Here is a 14,401-nt window from a genome sequence, read left to right on the forward strand (position 1 = left end):
CGCAGGTTTGCTGTAACTAACCTCCCTCTGGGAAGCCGTTTGTGCTGAGGAGCCGGCTTGCGGGACGAGGCCAAGCTCGGCCAGGGGCCAGGTTCCCCCACCCTCTCGTCCCCCGTCCAGACCGCCCTGTTCGGGGCCTCAGTTTCCTCTCGAACGCGAGGGGATGCAGCGGGGAAGGCGGACCCCGCCGCCGTGAGGACGCGGGCCCGGAAGCCCGTCCCGCTGGATGATCTGCACCCCCCAGGCCGGGGCCAAGAGCAGTGGGGTCCAGGGCCCGAGAGGGGCTCCTAAGGAGGACCAGACTGCTGAGGTGGGCTTCCTCCACCGCCTCCTTACAGGGCTCCAGCACTGGTCCCCCCCTCGTAGCGGTGAGGCAGCATCTGGGGAGGACAGGGACCCGATGCCCCCCAAGCAGCAGCCCGTGGACCATGTAGGCCGGGTTGCCAAGAGAGGCTCCTTGGTGCCAGGCTCTGGTTTCTCTGTGAGTCCCGGTGCTGCTGCCCGCCGGACCTTCCCTGCTTCTTCATGGCCCCCCTCTGTCCAGAAACTTGCAGTGGCCTCAAGCCCAGACTCCTTGAGCTTCCATTTAAGGGCCAGGTTTCCCTAACCCATCTCATCTCAGCTTGACTCCTCACTGGCCATACACAGATGTCTTCCTTTCTGAGTTCGGGTCCTTGGTCTTTCCCCAGGATCCGTCCCCCTGGTCCCTGCCCTTCCAAACCCGCCCGTCCTTTAGAGTGGAGCTAGAATTCCACTCCCTTTCTAAGCTTGGAACCCCCAGGGTGTCCCAGTATTCCCAGGAGAGTCCTGATGTTATTAGGTAAAGGGATTCTCCTCCCCAAAGGTAATCTGTTAAATGTTTAAATAGTCTGTGTGCATGGGTAGAACTTTTCAAATAATTACATTTACAAGTGAGAAAGAAAATCATTTGTCCGACCATGTGTCTTGTATTATGATTGGGACATGTGGCCTTGTCATTCCCCAGGATCTGCCTGGTCATTCCAGTTCCATGCCTTGTGTCCCTAACTGGATGGTTAGCCCCCCAGGACAGATATTATGCCTGAACAAACGTGTAAATTCCAAATCTTTTGAAGTTTTGGTGGGAAAAATTTTCAGAAGTTTGGAGAATATGGATATATAACCAACAAATAATTTTGCACTCATCACAAATACAAAATCACTCTTTTTCATGTGTCAGAAAAATGTAGTGTCCCAATTGCTCTAGGCTCCAGGTTAACACAAATCAATGTGATTGAATGTAGTAGAAGGGACAGTGGGATGCGTAGAAAATTAGCCCTTTAGTTTGGTTTGTCATGTTTTATTTAGCTGGGTAAACTTGGACTTAACTTCTCTGGAGACGCAGCTTCCCCACGCTAGATTTGGATTTAAGGATAATAAATATGCCTGCCCCATCTAATTTATAATACGATCAGAGTGAAGATCAAATGTGAAATGGAGTTAAGGATTTGGGTTTATTATTTTTTTCTTTTTTGTTGTTGTTCAGGAAATAATCCTTAATAAATTTTCTTTTAAGATGGTTTAGGGGCGCCTGGGTGGCTCAGTGGGTTGTGTCTGACTTTGGCTCAGGTCATGATCTCAGGGTTCTGGGATTGAGCCCCGCACCAGGCTCCCTGCTCAGTGGGGAGTCTGCTTCTCCCTCTGCCTCTCACTCATTCTCTCAAATAAATAAATAAAATCTTTAAAAAAATTAAAAAATATATTTTGGTTTCTTTTTTTTAAAAGATTTTATTTATTTGACAGAGAGAAAGTGCACAAGCAGGGGGAATGGCAGAGGAAGAGGGAGAAGCGGACTCCCCACTGAGCAGGGAGCCCAACACGGGGCTCTATCCCAGGACCCAGAGATCATGACCTGAGCAGAAGGCAGATGCTTAACTGACTGAGCCATTCAGACACCCCTAAGATTTTATTTTTTTAAGTAATCTCTACACCCAACATGGGGCTTGAACTTAAAACCCTGAGATCAAGAGTTGCATGCTCTACGGATTGAACCAGCCAGATGCCCCACCTTAACAAATTTTCTAATGCAGGCACCTGGGTGGTTCAGTTGCTTAAGCATCTGCCTTTGGCTCAGGTCATGATCCCAGGGTCCTGGGATGGAGCTCCGCTTAGCTTCGGGCTCCCTGCTCAGCGGGGAGTCTGCTTCTCCCTCTACCCCTCCCCCCTGCTCGTGATCTCTCAAGCTCTCTCTCCCTCAAATAAATAAAATCTTTTAAATAAATAAATTTTCAAATGCAAATTACGTGTGTTTTAAAATTTCGTTACCATCAAGGTTCAAGGTGCTGACGGACCATTAAAAAAATCAGGCAATTCTGCATTTTTGTCAGTTTCTGAAGAGGAGGGAAAGGCCCTGGGATCGGAAAGACCAGTGTCACCAGATGTGACCCTGGGCAAGTAACCTCGCCTGCCGTAGCGTGAGTCAGGCTCAGATGGAATTTTGGCCCTCCCACCTCCACATGCTGCCTCCGCACCGCTCTGACCATCAGTCTCCTCATCAGTAAAATATGAATAATAATAACATGCATGGAATGCTTGCTGTGGGCTGCGTACCACTTCTCGCACACTGCTTGCTTTAAGTGATCTCATCCTCACCTCAGCCCCGCAGAGAGAGGGGCTCTTCGGGTCTCCATTTCATGGCTGAGGATTCTGAAGCACACAGCTGTGTCATTTGCCTGGAGCTGCCCAGCCAGTAAGTGCTGGAGCCCAGGACGAAGCCCAAGCAGTCCGACTCCGGGGTCTCTGGTCTTTTCCGTGTGAGACAGCTCCCTACCTGTGGGGCGATGTGAGCATTACACGACATAATACACATAAAGCACCTATCATGTGGCCTGGCATATGGCTGTTAGAATTACCTCATCATATCAAATATAACTGTGGGAATGTCTATTGGTCTCTAGCCCAGTTCCTGGCAAAAGGGGGACCCTAGAAGTTGGTTTTCTTCCCCCAGTGAAATGATGCGGAAACAGAGAACATGCTCCACAAGGCAAGCACTCACAGAAAATGCTCATTTATGCATGTTATTTTTTTAACCTTTGGTACAGGGAATAATACCTCAGAACCTGTGGGATACACCTTTGCTACAGGCAAATTCGTGTCTCTACTCTCATTTTCTTGTTTTTCTGATGCTTTTTTATTGCCATCAAGGTTTCCCTAGACTGGGAAAAGCTTGAGCCAAATGTCACAGACAGTAGAATCGGCACGAAATGTTGCCAGTGCTTGTGAGTTTTTGAAGGCTCCGACTTCCCCTCAGTTTGCTGAGGGGTTGGGTTGGGGGGCGGCCTACGACTGCAAAGCCAGGGCCTCAGAGGTGTCCTCCTATGGCTGGGTCTTCCTGGGTCTCCCCCCTGGGTAGGGCATCTGGCTCTCCCCATGCACACACCTGCCTATGCCCAATGCTCCCATAATCTGTCATCCACATGTCATTCATACAATTACTTCTTCACAGCCACACCCACCCCCCCCAAGGACCCTCTACACACAACATACAGTACACAGACACCTTCTTTACTCCCCCCCAACCCCCTTACTCTTTCATTCATTCTGATGGCACGGAGGTAGAGTCCTCCATGCTGGTCACCGTGCTACATACTCAGAGATCTTTTGGCCACAAACACTCACATATACACTGGTTTCCACACACATGCCAATTTTCCATGCAGGCATTTGCACGCCCCTTGTACATATAACCACAGGTAACCCCCACATATTCACATACATACACACCCCTGTGAAGACACTCGTTCCGTTCAGGCCCCTTAGATCACCTGGCTAGGTTTAGAATGGTCTTTGATTTTGCTTTCTCCATGGCATCTGGCTGTCCTCATGGCAGACAATGTAAAGGTGTCAGTAGGGTACAAGGCTTGTGAAATAGCACAATTTTGAACATGCTGGCAAGTTCTGGTGTGTGATGTTTATCTTCAAAACAGACCTCACCTACCTTCTGTTTTCCAGGAAAACGCTCCGTATTTCTCCCAGTCATAGGAAAACACTGGTTGCTGTCATGGGCGGGAGAGCTGACCTGGGGGAGGGCAGCAGTGGTGTGAGCTGGGTCAGGCTACTACGTTGCTGACTGTGGACTGTGGACCCCCGAATCAGGAGGAGGGCAAGGGAGAGGGAGGCAATGAGCCACACTGCCCTACTCATCCCACCCTGAGATCAGCCTCTCCCGACTTAGGAAACCCAGAGCAGGTGGCCACCAATTCCGCATCCTCCCTGTGCTGACCCCCTCACGATGGCATGTTGTTCACTCTCACACCCCCGTATATTTCCAATCTCCCACCGACTCCCCAGGGCCCAGGTCCTTCCTTTGCAAACACGCTCTGAATCAGTGTGAAGTCCTCCATTTCAAAGTAAAGGAGCTCTGCTCGGGGAGTCAAGGACAGGGTAAGGATTAATTAAAAACAAGTACAAGGAGGAAGCCCGGGGTCCTTCTGTGGAGAGCGCCACTTTCAACAGAAGCCAAGGGGAGGCACCGTCCTTACATTCAGGACAGACCCTCCAGCTCCCTCCCCAGAATCTTCAGCTACCAAGTGGGCAGTGGCGTAGTTGAGGACATGGACGTAGCGGCGTCTGCCTCTCAGAGTCTTGGGGACAGAAGCTTCCATAGTTCCTATGAACGGGCTAGTGCCATAGACACCAGGGAGAATGACAGCCAGGGGCTGAGGAGAGAGCATGTCTTCGTTTCCCATCCTACAATGGGAAGCCCGGGTTTCAAGGTCATCTTTGACACTGGGGGGCTGGAAGCAGGAAGGGTCTAGCGAAGAAGGCACGGGGGTGTCTAAAACACAAGTGGGCAATTCGTGTATTGTCAATCTAGCCCTAAGAAACTTAGAAAGTAGCCCTCGGGGTTGGGAAGAGATGGGAGGGATGAACAGGTGGAGTGCAGAGGATTTTTAGGGCAGTGGAAATACCCGTATATTCTATAAGGATGGACACATCATGATACATTTGTCGAAACACACAGAATGCACACCACCAGGAACAAACCCTAACATATGGACTCTGGGTGACTCTGGCATGTCCACATCGGCTCATCAGTTGGAACACATGTTCCACTCCACCGGGGATGTTGCGAGTGGGGGAGGCTGTGCATCGTGGTGGCAGGGGGTGTGTGGGAAACCTCTACCTCCCTCTCTGTTTTGCTGTGGACCTGAAACTGCTTGAAAAACAAGTCTTGGGACGCCTGGGTGCTCAGTCGGTTAAGCGTCTGCCTTCAGCTCAGGTCATGATCCCAGAGTCCTGGGATCGAGTCCCGCATCGGGCTCCCTGCTCCGCGGGGAGCCTGCTTCTCCCTCTGCCTCTCTCTCTATCTCTCATGAATAAATAAATAAAAAAAAAGAAAAGAAAAACAAGTCTTAATAAAAATCAGTCTACTACTAGATAAAAGGAAGAGGAAGGGATTAGGCTGGCCAGAGACCATGAGAAAGCATGCGGTGTCACAGAGAAATTGAACTTTATTGAGATTTCCTCCCTGATGAAATCAGAACGGCAAGAACACTGGAAACTTTCCACTTTGGAGAGAAACAGCAACTGTTCAGGCACAAATACTTACAGATAACTCCTCTTGGGGGGAATCTCTGGATCCTAAATTTACCCCCAGGTCCCAATCTCCCTCCTCCCCAAAGAGTCAGAATTCTGCTTGAAATCCACATCCACAGAGCGGGGGCCCAAACAGCACTGAAAGCCTAGGCAGACCCGCTGACCAGCCTATGGGCCATTTAGAGAAAAGGCAGGTTGAGAGAGCAGAGGAACGAGTAAGAAAAGGCAAATGGATGGAACAAGAAAGGGAGAAAAGATCACAATGATAATGTCGGCCCCAGCCCCACGAAAACAAAGATCCTGTATGAATGTATGGGCCTCCTTGCACTTGCTTCCCCCAAAGCGACGGGGGCATCGGCTGCTATAACAGTTCTGTACTTTGTACGGCCCCACTGCACGGAGAAAACCTGATATGCTCGAGGACATTGGGAACATTAAGGAGCAAGGTGAGAGGGGATGTGATGGGGAGGTGAGGCAAGGGCTGGTTTTTAATGAGAAGGAAAGCAGCTCGTCAGGCCCTGGTCACCAGGCTCCTTGGATGCCCCAACAGGCCCCTGGTGCTCTGCTTGGCTCTGTCCTTAGAAACAATATCCTGGAGGCTTTGGGGCCTCTGGATTTCTTGTGGGAGGTTCCAGGTCCTGCTGCAGCATGCACCCGAGTGCTAATCATTCTGGGAAGCAGGAATTCCAAATTCTCCATGGGGACCTAATCTGATTGATCAGCAATTTGCTTCCATGATCTCGTCCTCAGAGTGCCTCCCATCTGCCTTCATCTACGCTTTCCTTCTGGTCCAAGGTGACTCCCTGGTGCTGGTGGGTCCTGACCCAGGCCTCATGGTGAAGCCCCCCAGATGGCTCGCTCCCAAGTGAGGCTGGCTCACGAGGCCGCAGGTGCCACTCCGGGCAGCCCTGGCCCAGGTCTCCTGGATTTGCACGAACTGTTCAACCCACCTACTTTTCGTCAAAAGGCTCCTTCCCTCCATCCCCCACTGCCCTCCGGGGTTGCCCAGCAGCCAGGCAGGCCCCTCACAGAGCATCCTTTCTCCGTGCCCGCTGGCCTCTGCTGTCTTCCTCAGCTCTCTTGGACAAGGCAGTACACGCATATTCACACCCGTCCGTATTTGAAGGCCCTGGCTGCCCTGTGGTATGTTTGGTGCGAATCAGTGTCAAGTTCAGGTGGAAAACCGAATGTGAAGCCTTGGTTGCCACCCACACCGAGTGGCTGGCACTGGTTCTGACTCATGGGAAATCACTCTGAGTTTTGAGTATTGGCACATCAGTGAATGGAGAAGAAAGGGGAAGCCATGGCATGAAAACCAGGAGGGTACGACCCTTCCGCAGAGCGTCTCTGCAGAGAAGGTTTGGAAACCGCCTCCTCCTCATCTGGGGGAGATGGGCTGCCCAGAGAATACCCTCATGAAAAGGAGCAAGGTTTCCATCATCCCTTCTGAAACCCAATGCCTTTGGGGTCTGAGTTTTCCAAGACATGCAATAGACAAAGACACACTGCAAACCAATTAACCCTCTGAGCCCTTCTGGTAGTTTCACTGAAGTCACTTCCAAGAAGTCAATTACCTGAATGCATGGAACACTCAGCCTCCTCTTGGGGCCGAGAAAGGGACCGAGAAAGGGACCGAGCTTCCCAGCCGGCTTAGAAGACTACATCGGAGAAATGGCAGGGGGGAGGCAGCTCTGTCTCCTAGTCTGGGGGACTCCTGTTCTCTCTTAGCGTTCTGGTATCCTAAACCGTTCCCCCGCCCCGAGAGGAAGCAGGGAGGAGGGCCTGGGGGTAGGCTCGAAACCCAGGTGGATTCTGACCCAAGAGACTGTCCCCTGTTGAAGTCAACCCAAGCGAGGAGCAGGCGAGGGCTGGAGGACCAGCAGGAGACTGCATGGGAGGAAGCCACGAAGGACGTGAGCAGCCCTACAGAAATCAAGTCTTCCCTATTTTCCCAGCTTAGAGGGCGAAAAAGGAATTTCAGCTGCTTTCAGCTGGATGCTCATCACCTCAGTATAAGTTCAGTATACGCTAGAATTTAGCTGCTCTCTGTCCCTTTGCGATAGGACCCAGGAAAAGCAGGCAGGGCTGACCTGCCTCAGTCAGGCCCCCACTGAAGCAACAAGACGAGCACACTATAATTCACAGTTTCCTCTGGCCTCCCTTGACCCGCACCCTCCCCCACCACTGGCCTCAATTAACTCCCAAATCTCCGGCGTGTAAAGATTCTTGCCAGTGTGGCTCAAAGGGTTAATAAACCAGGACTTCTCAGAGAGGACACAAGCTCATCCACCAACAGGAACCCCAGAACAGCGACACAACGACCTAGTGTTTCTTATAGCGATTCTTTGGGGTTTCGCCACACCCTGTTTTGTCACAGTTGAGAGCACCTGGATTCTTCCCTAGCCCAAGGCTTCCCAGGAGGCCGGGGAGCTCCTGCGTGATGGCCCGCTCAATCTTCTCCAGGAAGCAGCCCCCCATATAGGAGCACTGCTGAGACAGCAGCTTGAAACTGGAGATGGGGTTGATGCCAAAGAAGTCCTTGTAGGCCTCGCGGTTGGGAAGGTCAAACTTGCTGACGTTGGTCTTTGCCAGGATGGTCTTGAAGATGTAGAATTTGTCGGGGTCTTCCACAATGTCCTTAAAGACCAGCTCTCCATCACTGAAAAAGGTCATTTTGTCCTTATAAGTCTGCAGATAGCGGTCGACCAGGAGGGCGTGAATGCGGACCCGGATGGCATGCTGGCGGATGAAGGCGATCTTGTTCTCCAACCTGTTCTCGATCACCTGGTTCAGGTCTTCCAGGAGAGAGATCTCTTCCTTGAGAAACAGGTCCCAGTGTGTATCGGGCCTGTAGTCTTGTGGCCAGAAGGAGCTGACGTAAACCCTCGGGGGCTCTGTGACATTGATGAGCGGGGCCAAGCTCCAGAAGAGGGCCCCATAGACCCGCATGAGCATCTGCGTTGCCAGGTTGTCGGCCTTGTTCAGGATGATCCTTATCTGGGACTCGCGTCCCTTCAGCTGGCGGAAGAGCATCTCCAGCTCCAGACCCACGTCCAACTTGGTTGGGTCAAAGACGACAAAGATGAGGTCCGCTCTGTCGATGAACCACTGGCACACATCATTGAAGGGGTAACCTTGGGGGGGGAGCAAGAAGTCAAGCTGAGCAGGCTCACCCTAAGCCCCTCGTGCCCCCTTCCAGAACCAAACCATTGCCTGGGTTGAAGGGAATAAAGGCAGTAGGGATTTTCTGGGCTTCCAAAGACTAAAAGAATTAATTGTATCTCCTGCGCCTTGTCAGCCTTCAGCCAAGAACAGCCCAATCCTTGTTTTAATCTATGGAACCCAAGGCTCCAGGAAAGTAAAATACTTTTTCAAAATGGAGATCTTTCTACTGTCTAAAAAGATATGGGACAGTGGCAAAGACATTGAAGGGCTGAAGTCAGGGAATTAGAAGAATATGAAAGAGAGGATATGCTATTTAGGGGGAAGCAATGTGGAGCTGGCCCAAGACCCAGACTGGAATTTGGGTTCTGCCACTGGCCAGCCCAGTTCCAAGCTGTACCATCTTAGCTACAAAATGACAAGAAAAACAATAATACCTAGGTTGATATAAAGATTATGATGTTGCTATAAGGAAAGCACGTAATTAAATTGCCTCTCACACAGTAGGTGCTCGACATATTTTAATTCCTTCCACTTATTTCCAAAATGAGGAGACTAGGAATACCTGTCTTGAAAATTTTCTACAACAATCAACCAGTAATGCATACAATTATCTGATGCATAATAGAAGAATAAAGGTTAATTTACTATTGTAATTATTAGTGACAATATTATTACTAGTAGTAAAATAGTAAGGAAACCAAAATGAGAGTTATAACCATAAAGTGAGATCCACCATCTGGGCCTATAGTCCTACAAATGCCCTGTGATGACTCATCTCTGCAGACAGCCCTGTGTCATGGTGATACTCACTGGCCTCTGTCATAACCACGTGTCTGCTGGGCCCAAAGTGGCACTCCTCTCCCACTAGAAGAGAATGCTGGGAAGTCTAATACAGGCTTCTGGTCAAGCAGGCCTGGTCAAGCAGACACTGGACCAGGAAGAGTTCGAGGTCAGGTTCAAACCAGAACCCAAGTTAACCAGAGGTCAAGTACACATGGACAGGGATCCAATTCATCTTGGACAATGCTGGCCACCTTTCCTCTCCCCAGTCTGCTTACCACCCCCTGTCGAATGGTCTTCTAAGACACAGCTCAAGCTGTTCAGATACAACTGCTCAACTACCTCTTTCTTGCTGCTTGCGGTTCTCAATGATGCCTGGTGTATCCACGAAAGTGACTCGCTCCAGAAGTTTGTGGGGAACCTCGATGCCAATCAGCTTCTCTAGGAAATTCTGGCCAAATTTCTCGAGGGGTGAGAAGGACCGGGCACTGTCGGCAGCCATGACGATACCCTCGATGGTTTTCAGCTTGGGTCCGTGCATGAGAACAGTGAACTCAGAGGTGGTGGGCTCAGCACCTGCACACATGGGCACGAGGTCAGTCGGGACATGGTCACCTCTGCGACAGAGACCCTACTACAAGGTAAGTGGGTAAACCAGGGGTTTCAGGGCAGACTTACCCCAAGAACTGGATACCCTGCTTGCTAAGCTAGTGTCTTCTTTCTTCTTTTAATTGTAAAATATATGTCACAAAATTGACAGTTTTAACCATTTTTGGGTGTACAATTCAGTGGCATTAAGCACATTCACACCATTGTGCAGTCCTCACCACCATCTATCTCCCAAACTGAAACTGTCCCCACTCATTCCCCCTTCCCAGCCCCCGGTAATCTCTCCTCTACTCTGTCTCTATGGATTGGATGACTCTAGGCACCTCGTAAGTGGAATCGTAAGATATCTGTCCTTTTGTGTTTGACTTATTTCAGTATAGTGTCTTCAAGATTCATGCATGTTGTAGCATGTTTCAGAAATGCATTCCTTCTTGGGGCGCCTAGGTGGCTCAGGCGTTAAGCGTCTGCCTTCGGCTCAGGTCATGATCCCAGGGTCCTGGGATCGAGCCCCGCATTGGGCTCCCTGCTCCACGGGAGGCCTGCTTCTCCCTCTTCCACTCCCCCTGCTTGTGTTCCCTCTCTCCCTGTCTCTCTGTCAAATAAATAAAATCTTAAAAAAAAAAAAAAAAAAGAAATGCATTCCTTCTTAAGACTGAATAATATTCCATACTCTATCGTACGGATAGACCCTTTTGTTTATCCATTCATCCATCCATGGATGTTTGGGTGGTTTCCACCTCTTGGCCCTTGTGAGAAATGCTCCTGTGAACACGGATTGTAGCTGCTGATTTCTTGTAATTCTCATCATTCTATTGAAGACACACATGACTGTTTCATCATGCCTTCACATAGGACAGTGACATGCCAACACACAGGCAAGAGAATCCCACTATTACCTGTATAGAGCTGGTAGCGAGTGTCTTCCAACCCGAGGAGGTAGTTTATCATGGTGGATTTGCCAACGCTCCATGGTCCGAGGAACAGCACCATGGGCTTGGAAGTAATCTCCCCATCTGCAGGCAGCAGGAATTAGACATGGAAGTGACTGACAAAGTTTATACAGGAGTGACCCAGTGCTTCCCGCCACATCCCGCGCCCATCTGACGGAGTTATAGAATTCTACACCAGACCGGGCAGGGTGTGGCAGTCCGTGGCACAGTGTGTGATCATCTAGTTAAAAGATACCAGGAGACGTGATTTTGGCCTTACACAGATCCTTGGCACACGGGCACCAGAAGGAGGTAAGTGACATCAACAAACACACCAACTCAGAGCTCACTGTGGGTGAGGCCTCCTGGTTTGCATCTGGGGGACGGTTCATAAGAAGGGGAGAAGGGAACTACCACAGGGGAAGAGGTTAAAACTCTGCTACCTGGGGGCGCCTGGCTGGCTCCATCAGTAGAGCGTGTAACTCTTGATCTTGGGGTCGTGAGTTCAAGCCCCACATTGGATGTAGAGACTACTTAAAAATAAAGTCTTAAGGGGCGCCTGGGTGGCTCAGTCAGTTGAGCATCTGCCTTCAGCTCAGGTTGTGATCTCAGGGTCCTGGGATCAAGCCCCACATTGGGCTCCCTGCTCAGCAGGACGCCTTTTTCTCTCTCTCCCTCTGCCTGCAGCTCTCCCTGCTTGTGCTCTCTCTCTGTCTCTCTGTAAAATAAATAAATAAAATCTCTTTTAAAAAAATCCTAAAAAAAGACAAACAAACCCTCTGCTATCTGGATCGGGAACAGAAAAAAAAAAAAAAAAAGACATGAAAGAGGCTCACACAATCTTAGACATCCTGGATGGGGGCCCCCTGACATCCTACCCCAGGCTCAGCCTGACCCTGGGCTCCGGGCCAGTCTCAAATTAGCCTCCAGAGACCATGACCTATTTGCCAGGTCCCAGGACCAAGCACTGACTAGGTAGTTCTTGGGTTTCTGGGCCCTGTGTCCAATGTCAGGAAGAGCACCCTGCCTGGGCCACACCAGTTGGGGTCCCTAAGAAGGGAAAGCAGAATCCTCCATTGCTTTCAAAACTGGGGGCCGGGGGACGGGGGGGATGAGACCACTGGCTGCTGACTCGCAGGCGTCTGTTCTTGCAACTCGTCTCTGAGCCATGGCACAGGGGCCAACCCAGTGTCACGTACACCTCAAGTTCTTCAACCTCTTTGTCTCCCTGAGCCCGGCACATAGGCCCTGACAGTAGACACTCTTTTTTTCCATTTTGATGTATTTAATTTCTTGGTTCAAAAATCAGAAGTATAAAAAGGTATAGAGTGAAAGTCTCCCACCCCTGTCCCCAATCCGCTTAGGCCATAACACCCACTACGTATTCTTTCAGGCATTTTAATGCATGCAATCCAAGCAATAGGAGCAGATATCACATTCCCCATCTTTTTTCTCCAAAGAGGAGTACAGTATTCTTCTTGTTCTGCACCTTGCTTCTTGAGGTGCTGGTTTTCTTTCTCGAAGGTGAAACTTAGTCCCAGAAGACCAAGACGGTGTCTCATAAATGGCAGGCCATATATAATTGCCTGAAATTGATACCACGGCCCCGCCCCATTCCTCCCTGCCGGAAAACACACACGATGAGTTGCTGGCATCTCTGGATGTCAGCCCCTGGCTTGAGGACAGGAAGGGATAGGCAGTCGGAGAGGGTGGCAGGAATCCCCAGTTACAACCACAGAGATGCTACAGAGAATGTCTTTGGCCCAGGCCTGGGAGACATGAGGGGAACTGGACCTTCCAGCTCCAGCAGAGACGAACCAGAAACCAACCAGAAACGGGCTCTCTGGGGACTGCTGTTTCAGCTGTCTGCAGCAGGGGGCGCTACTGCCATGTGCAGGAGGCCACAGGTGAGACACAGGGAGGCTGCGAATCCCTGGTGTCTTCGCGTGAGGGCCCTGTTCTGTGAAGCGGGAATAATGGCTAGCCTAAACACCCTACCCACTTTAGAGCCATTGAGAGCATCACATGAGAGAATACAGAAACCCCCAGTTCACAGAGAGAGAGATGTGTAACGCCACTCACCATTCACCCAGACACCACCATGAAAGTTTTCGGAGAGGAGCAGCTCGGGAAAAGGGCACGGCTGCGGGGGAACAAGACTCTCACAGACCATTATCGTGGCCACAAACTGGTCCGACCTAAGGCGACTTGGCAACAACTACGAAAATGCTTAACTCCATTGTTGCACTCGGAAACATGTGTCCTACAAATGGATCTGCACGAAAATACCTAGCAATCAGAGTCGCGTTTGGAATGTTTTTGGAACTGAACGTGGCAAATGCCCGATCATCCGTCAGCTGGACAATGACTACCTAGAGTGGTGCGTTCAGAGGCTCAGAAAGAGCAAAGCACGGCTGCGCACCCACAACCATGCGCTGTGATACCATCGGGCAAAACGCAAACAGAGAGGGACGTGCCTGTGTTTGCTCACAGGCACAGAGCAAATGTCTGGAAGTATTTGCAGGACACTGTAACAGAGGGAGTCCCTGAAGTGGAAGGGGAGACGCTGAAAATCAAGAGAGGGATTTTTATTTTTCAATCCGTACTGTTTTCCACTATTTGATTTCTTTTTGGCAACAAGTATCCCTTGTTTTTATTATTCTGATAATGAATCCAGACCCAAGGAAAGCCAACTGAAGAAGTGATAAGGAGGAAAAAAAAAAAGGATTCCGGGCAAATTAGGGAACTTGACACATGACTTCTTCGCAGTCAGGGGCCCTGGGGGGCTGTTCAGCACAGGAGGGATGGAAACTGGGAAACCATGACTGTGCTACTGAAGCATGAGCGCACGCAAACAACGTGGTCTCCACCAAACCCTGTGCAGATATGGGTACCCTTGCAGGGGAAGGATGATCCGGGGACCGAGGCCTCCAGGCGGGATCTAGGAGAGCTCAGCTCCACGTGTCCTCACGCCCACCACTCACACAGCTCAAGAGGGACAGGGGAGGGGCTCTAAGCAAACAGCATCAGCCACGAGGGTACCTGTGATCTCGTGCTGCCGTAGCTCGTTGTATTTGTAAGACTGCTCCAGGGGCTTGATGGATGAGTGGTAGATCTTTCGAAGCCGCTGCAGCACCGCTGGGGGCAGAGAAGGGTGAAGGGAGAGGGTGAAGGAGAGGGTCCAGGCTCACTCTGCAGGACCCCTCCCCTCAGCTGGCAGCCTCACTCTACGGCCATACATTAGCATTCCTGGAGGGACCTGGTCCACATTCCAACCCTCAGAAATCGTTAACCAAAAGGCATTCCCTCCCACCCTCAAAACCTCCTGCACTATTTTTTTTTTTTTAAACCTGATCCTCTTC

General features: G+C 50.6%; 1 protein-coding gene across 3 annotated transcripts in view; it reads right to left on the reverse strand.

Moving 5' to 3' along the window:
• Positions 1–5,453: 5,453 nt before the first annotated feature.
• SRL (sarcalumenin) overlaps positions 5,454–14,401 on the reverse strand; it is a 38,227-nt gene continuing 29,279 nt past the window's right edge. For all 3 annotated transcript variants that reach the window (XM_064592462.1, XM_064592463.1, XM_064592464.1), the window contains 4 exons: positions 14,082–14,177; positions 11,007–11,123; positions 9,844–10,077; positions 5,454–8,690 (listed from right to left, as the gene is read on the reverse strand). In XM_064592462.1, the coding sequence (XP_064448532.1) occupies positions 7,879–8,690; positions 9,844–10,077; positions 11,007–11,123; positions 14,082–14,177 (1,259 nt within the window). In that variant the 3' untranslated portion in view covers positions 5,454–7,878. The remainder of the gene's footprint in view (positions 8,691–9,843; positions 10,078–11,006; positions 11,124–14,081; positions 14,178–14,401) is intronic.

Source organism: Mirounga angustirostris, unplaced genomic scaffold, assembly GCF_029215605.1.
Source record: "Mirounga angustirostris isolate CCGP_5_RB_7025 unplaced genomic scaffold, mMirAng1.0.hap1 SCAF_5, whole genome shotgun sequence".
Classification (NCBI taxonomy): Eukaryota; Metazoa; Chordata; class Mammalia; order Carnivora; family Phocidae; genus Mirounga; species Mirounga angustirostris.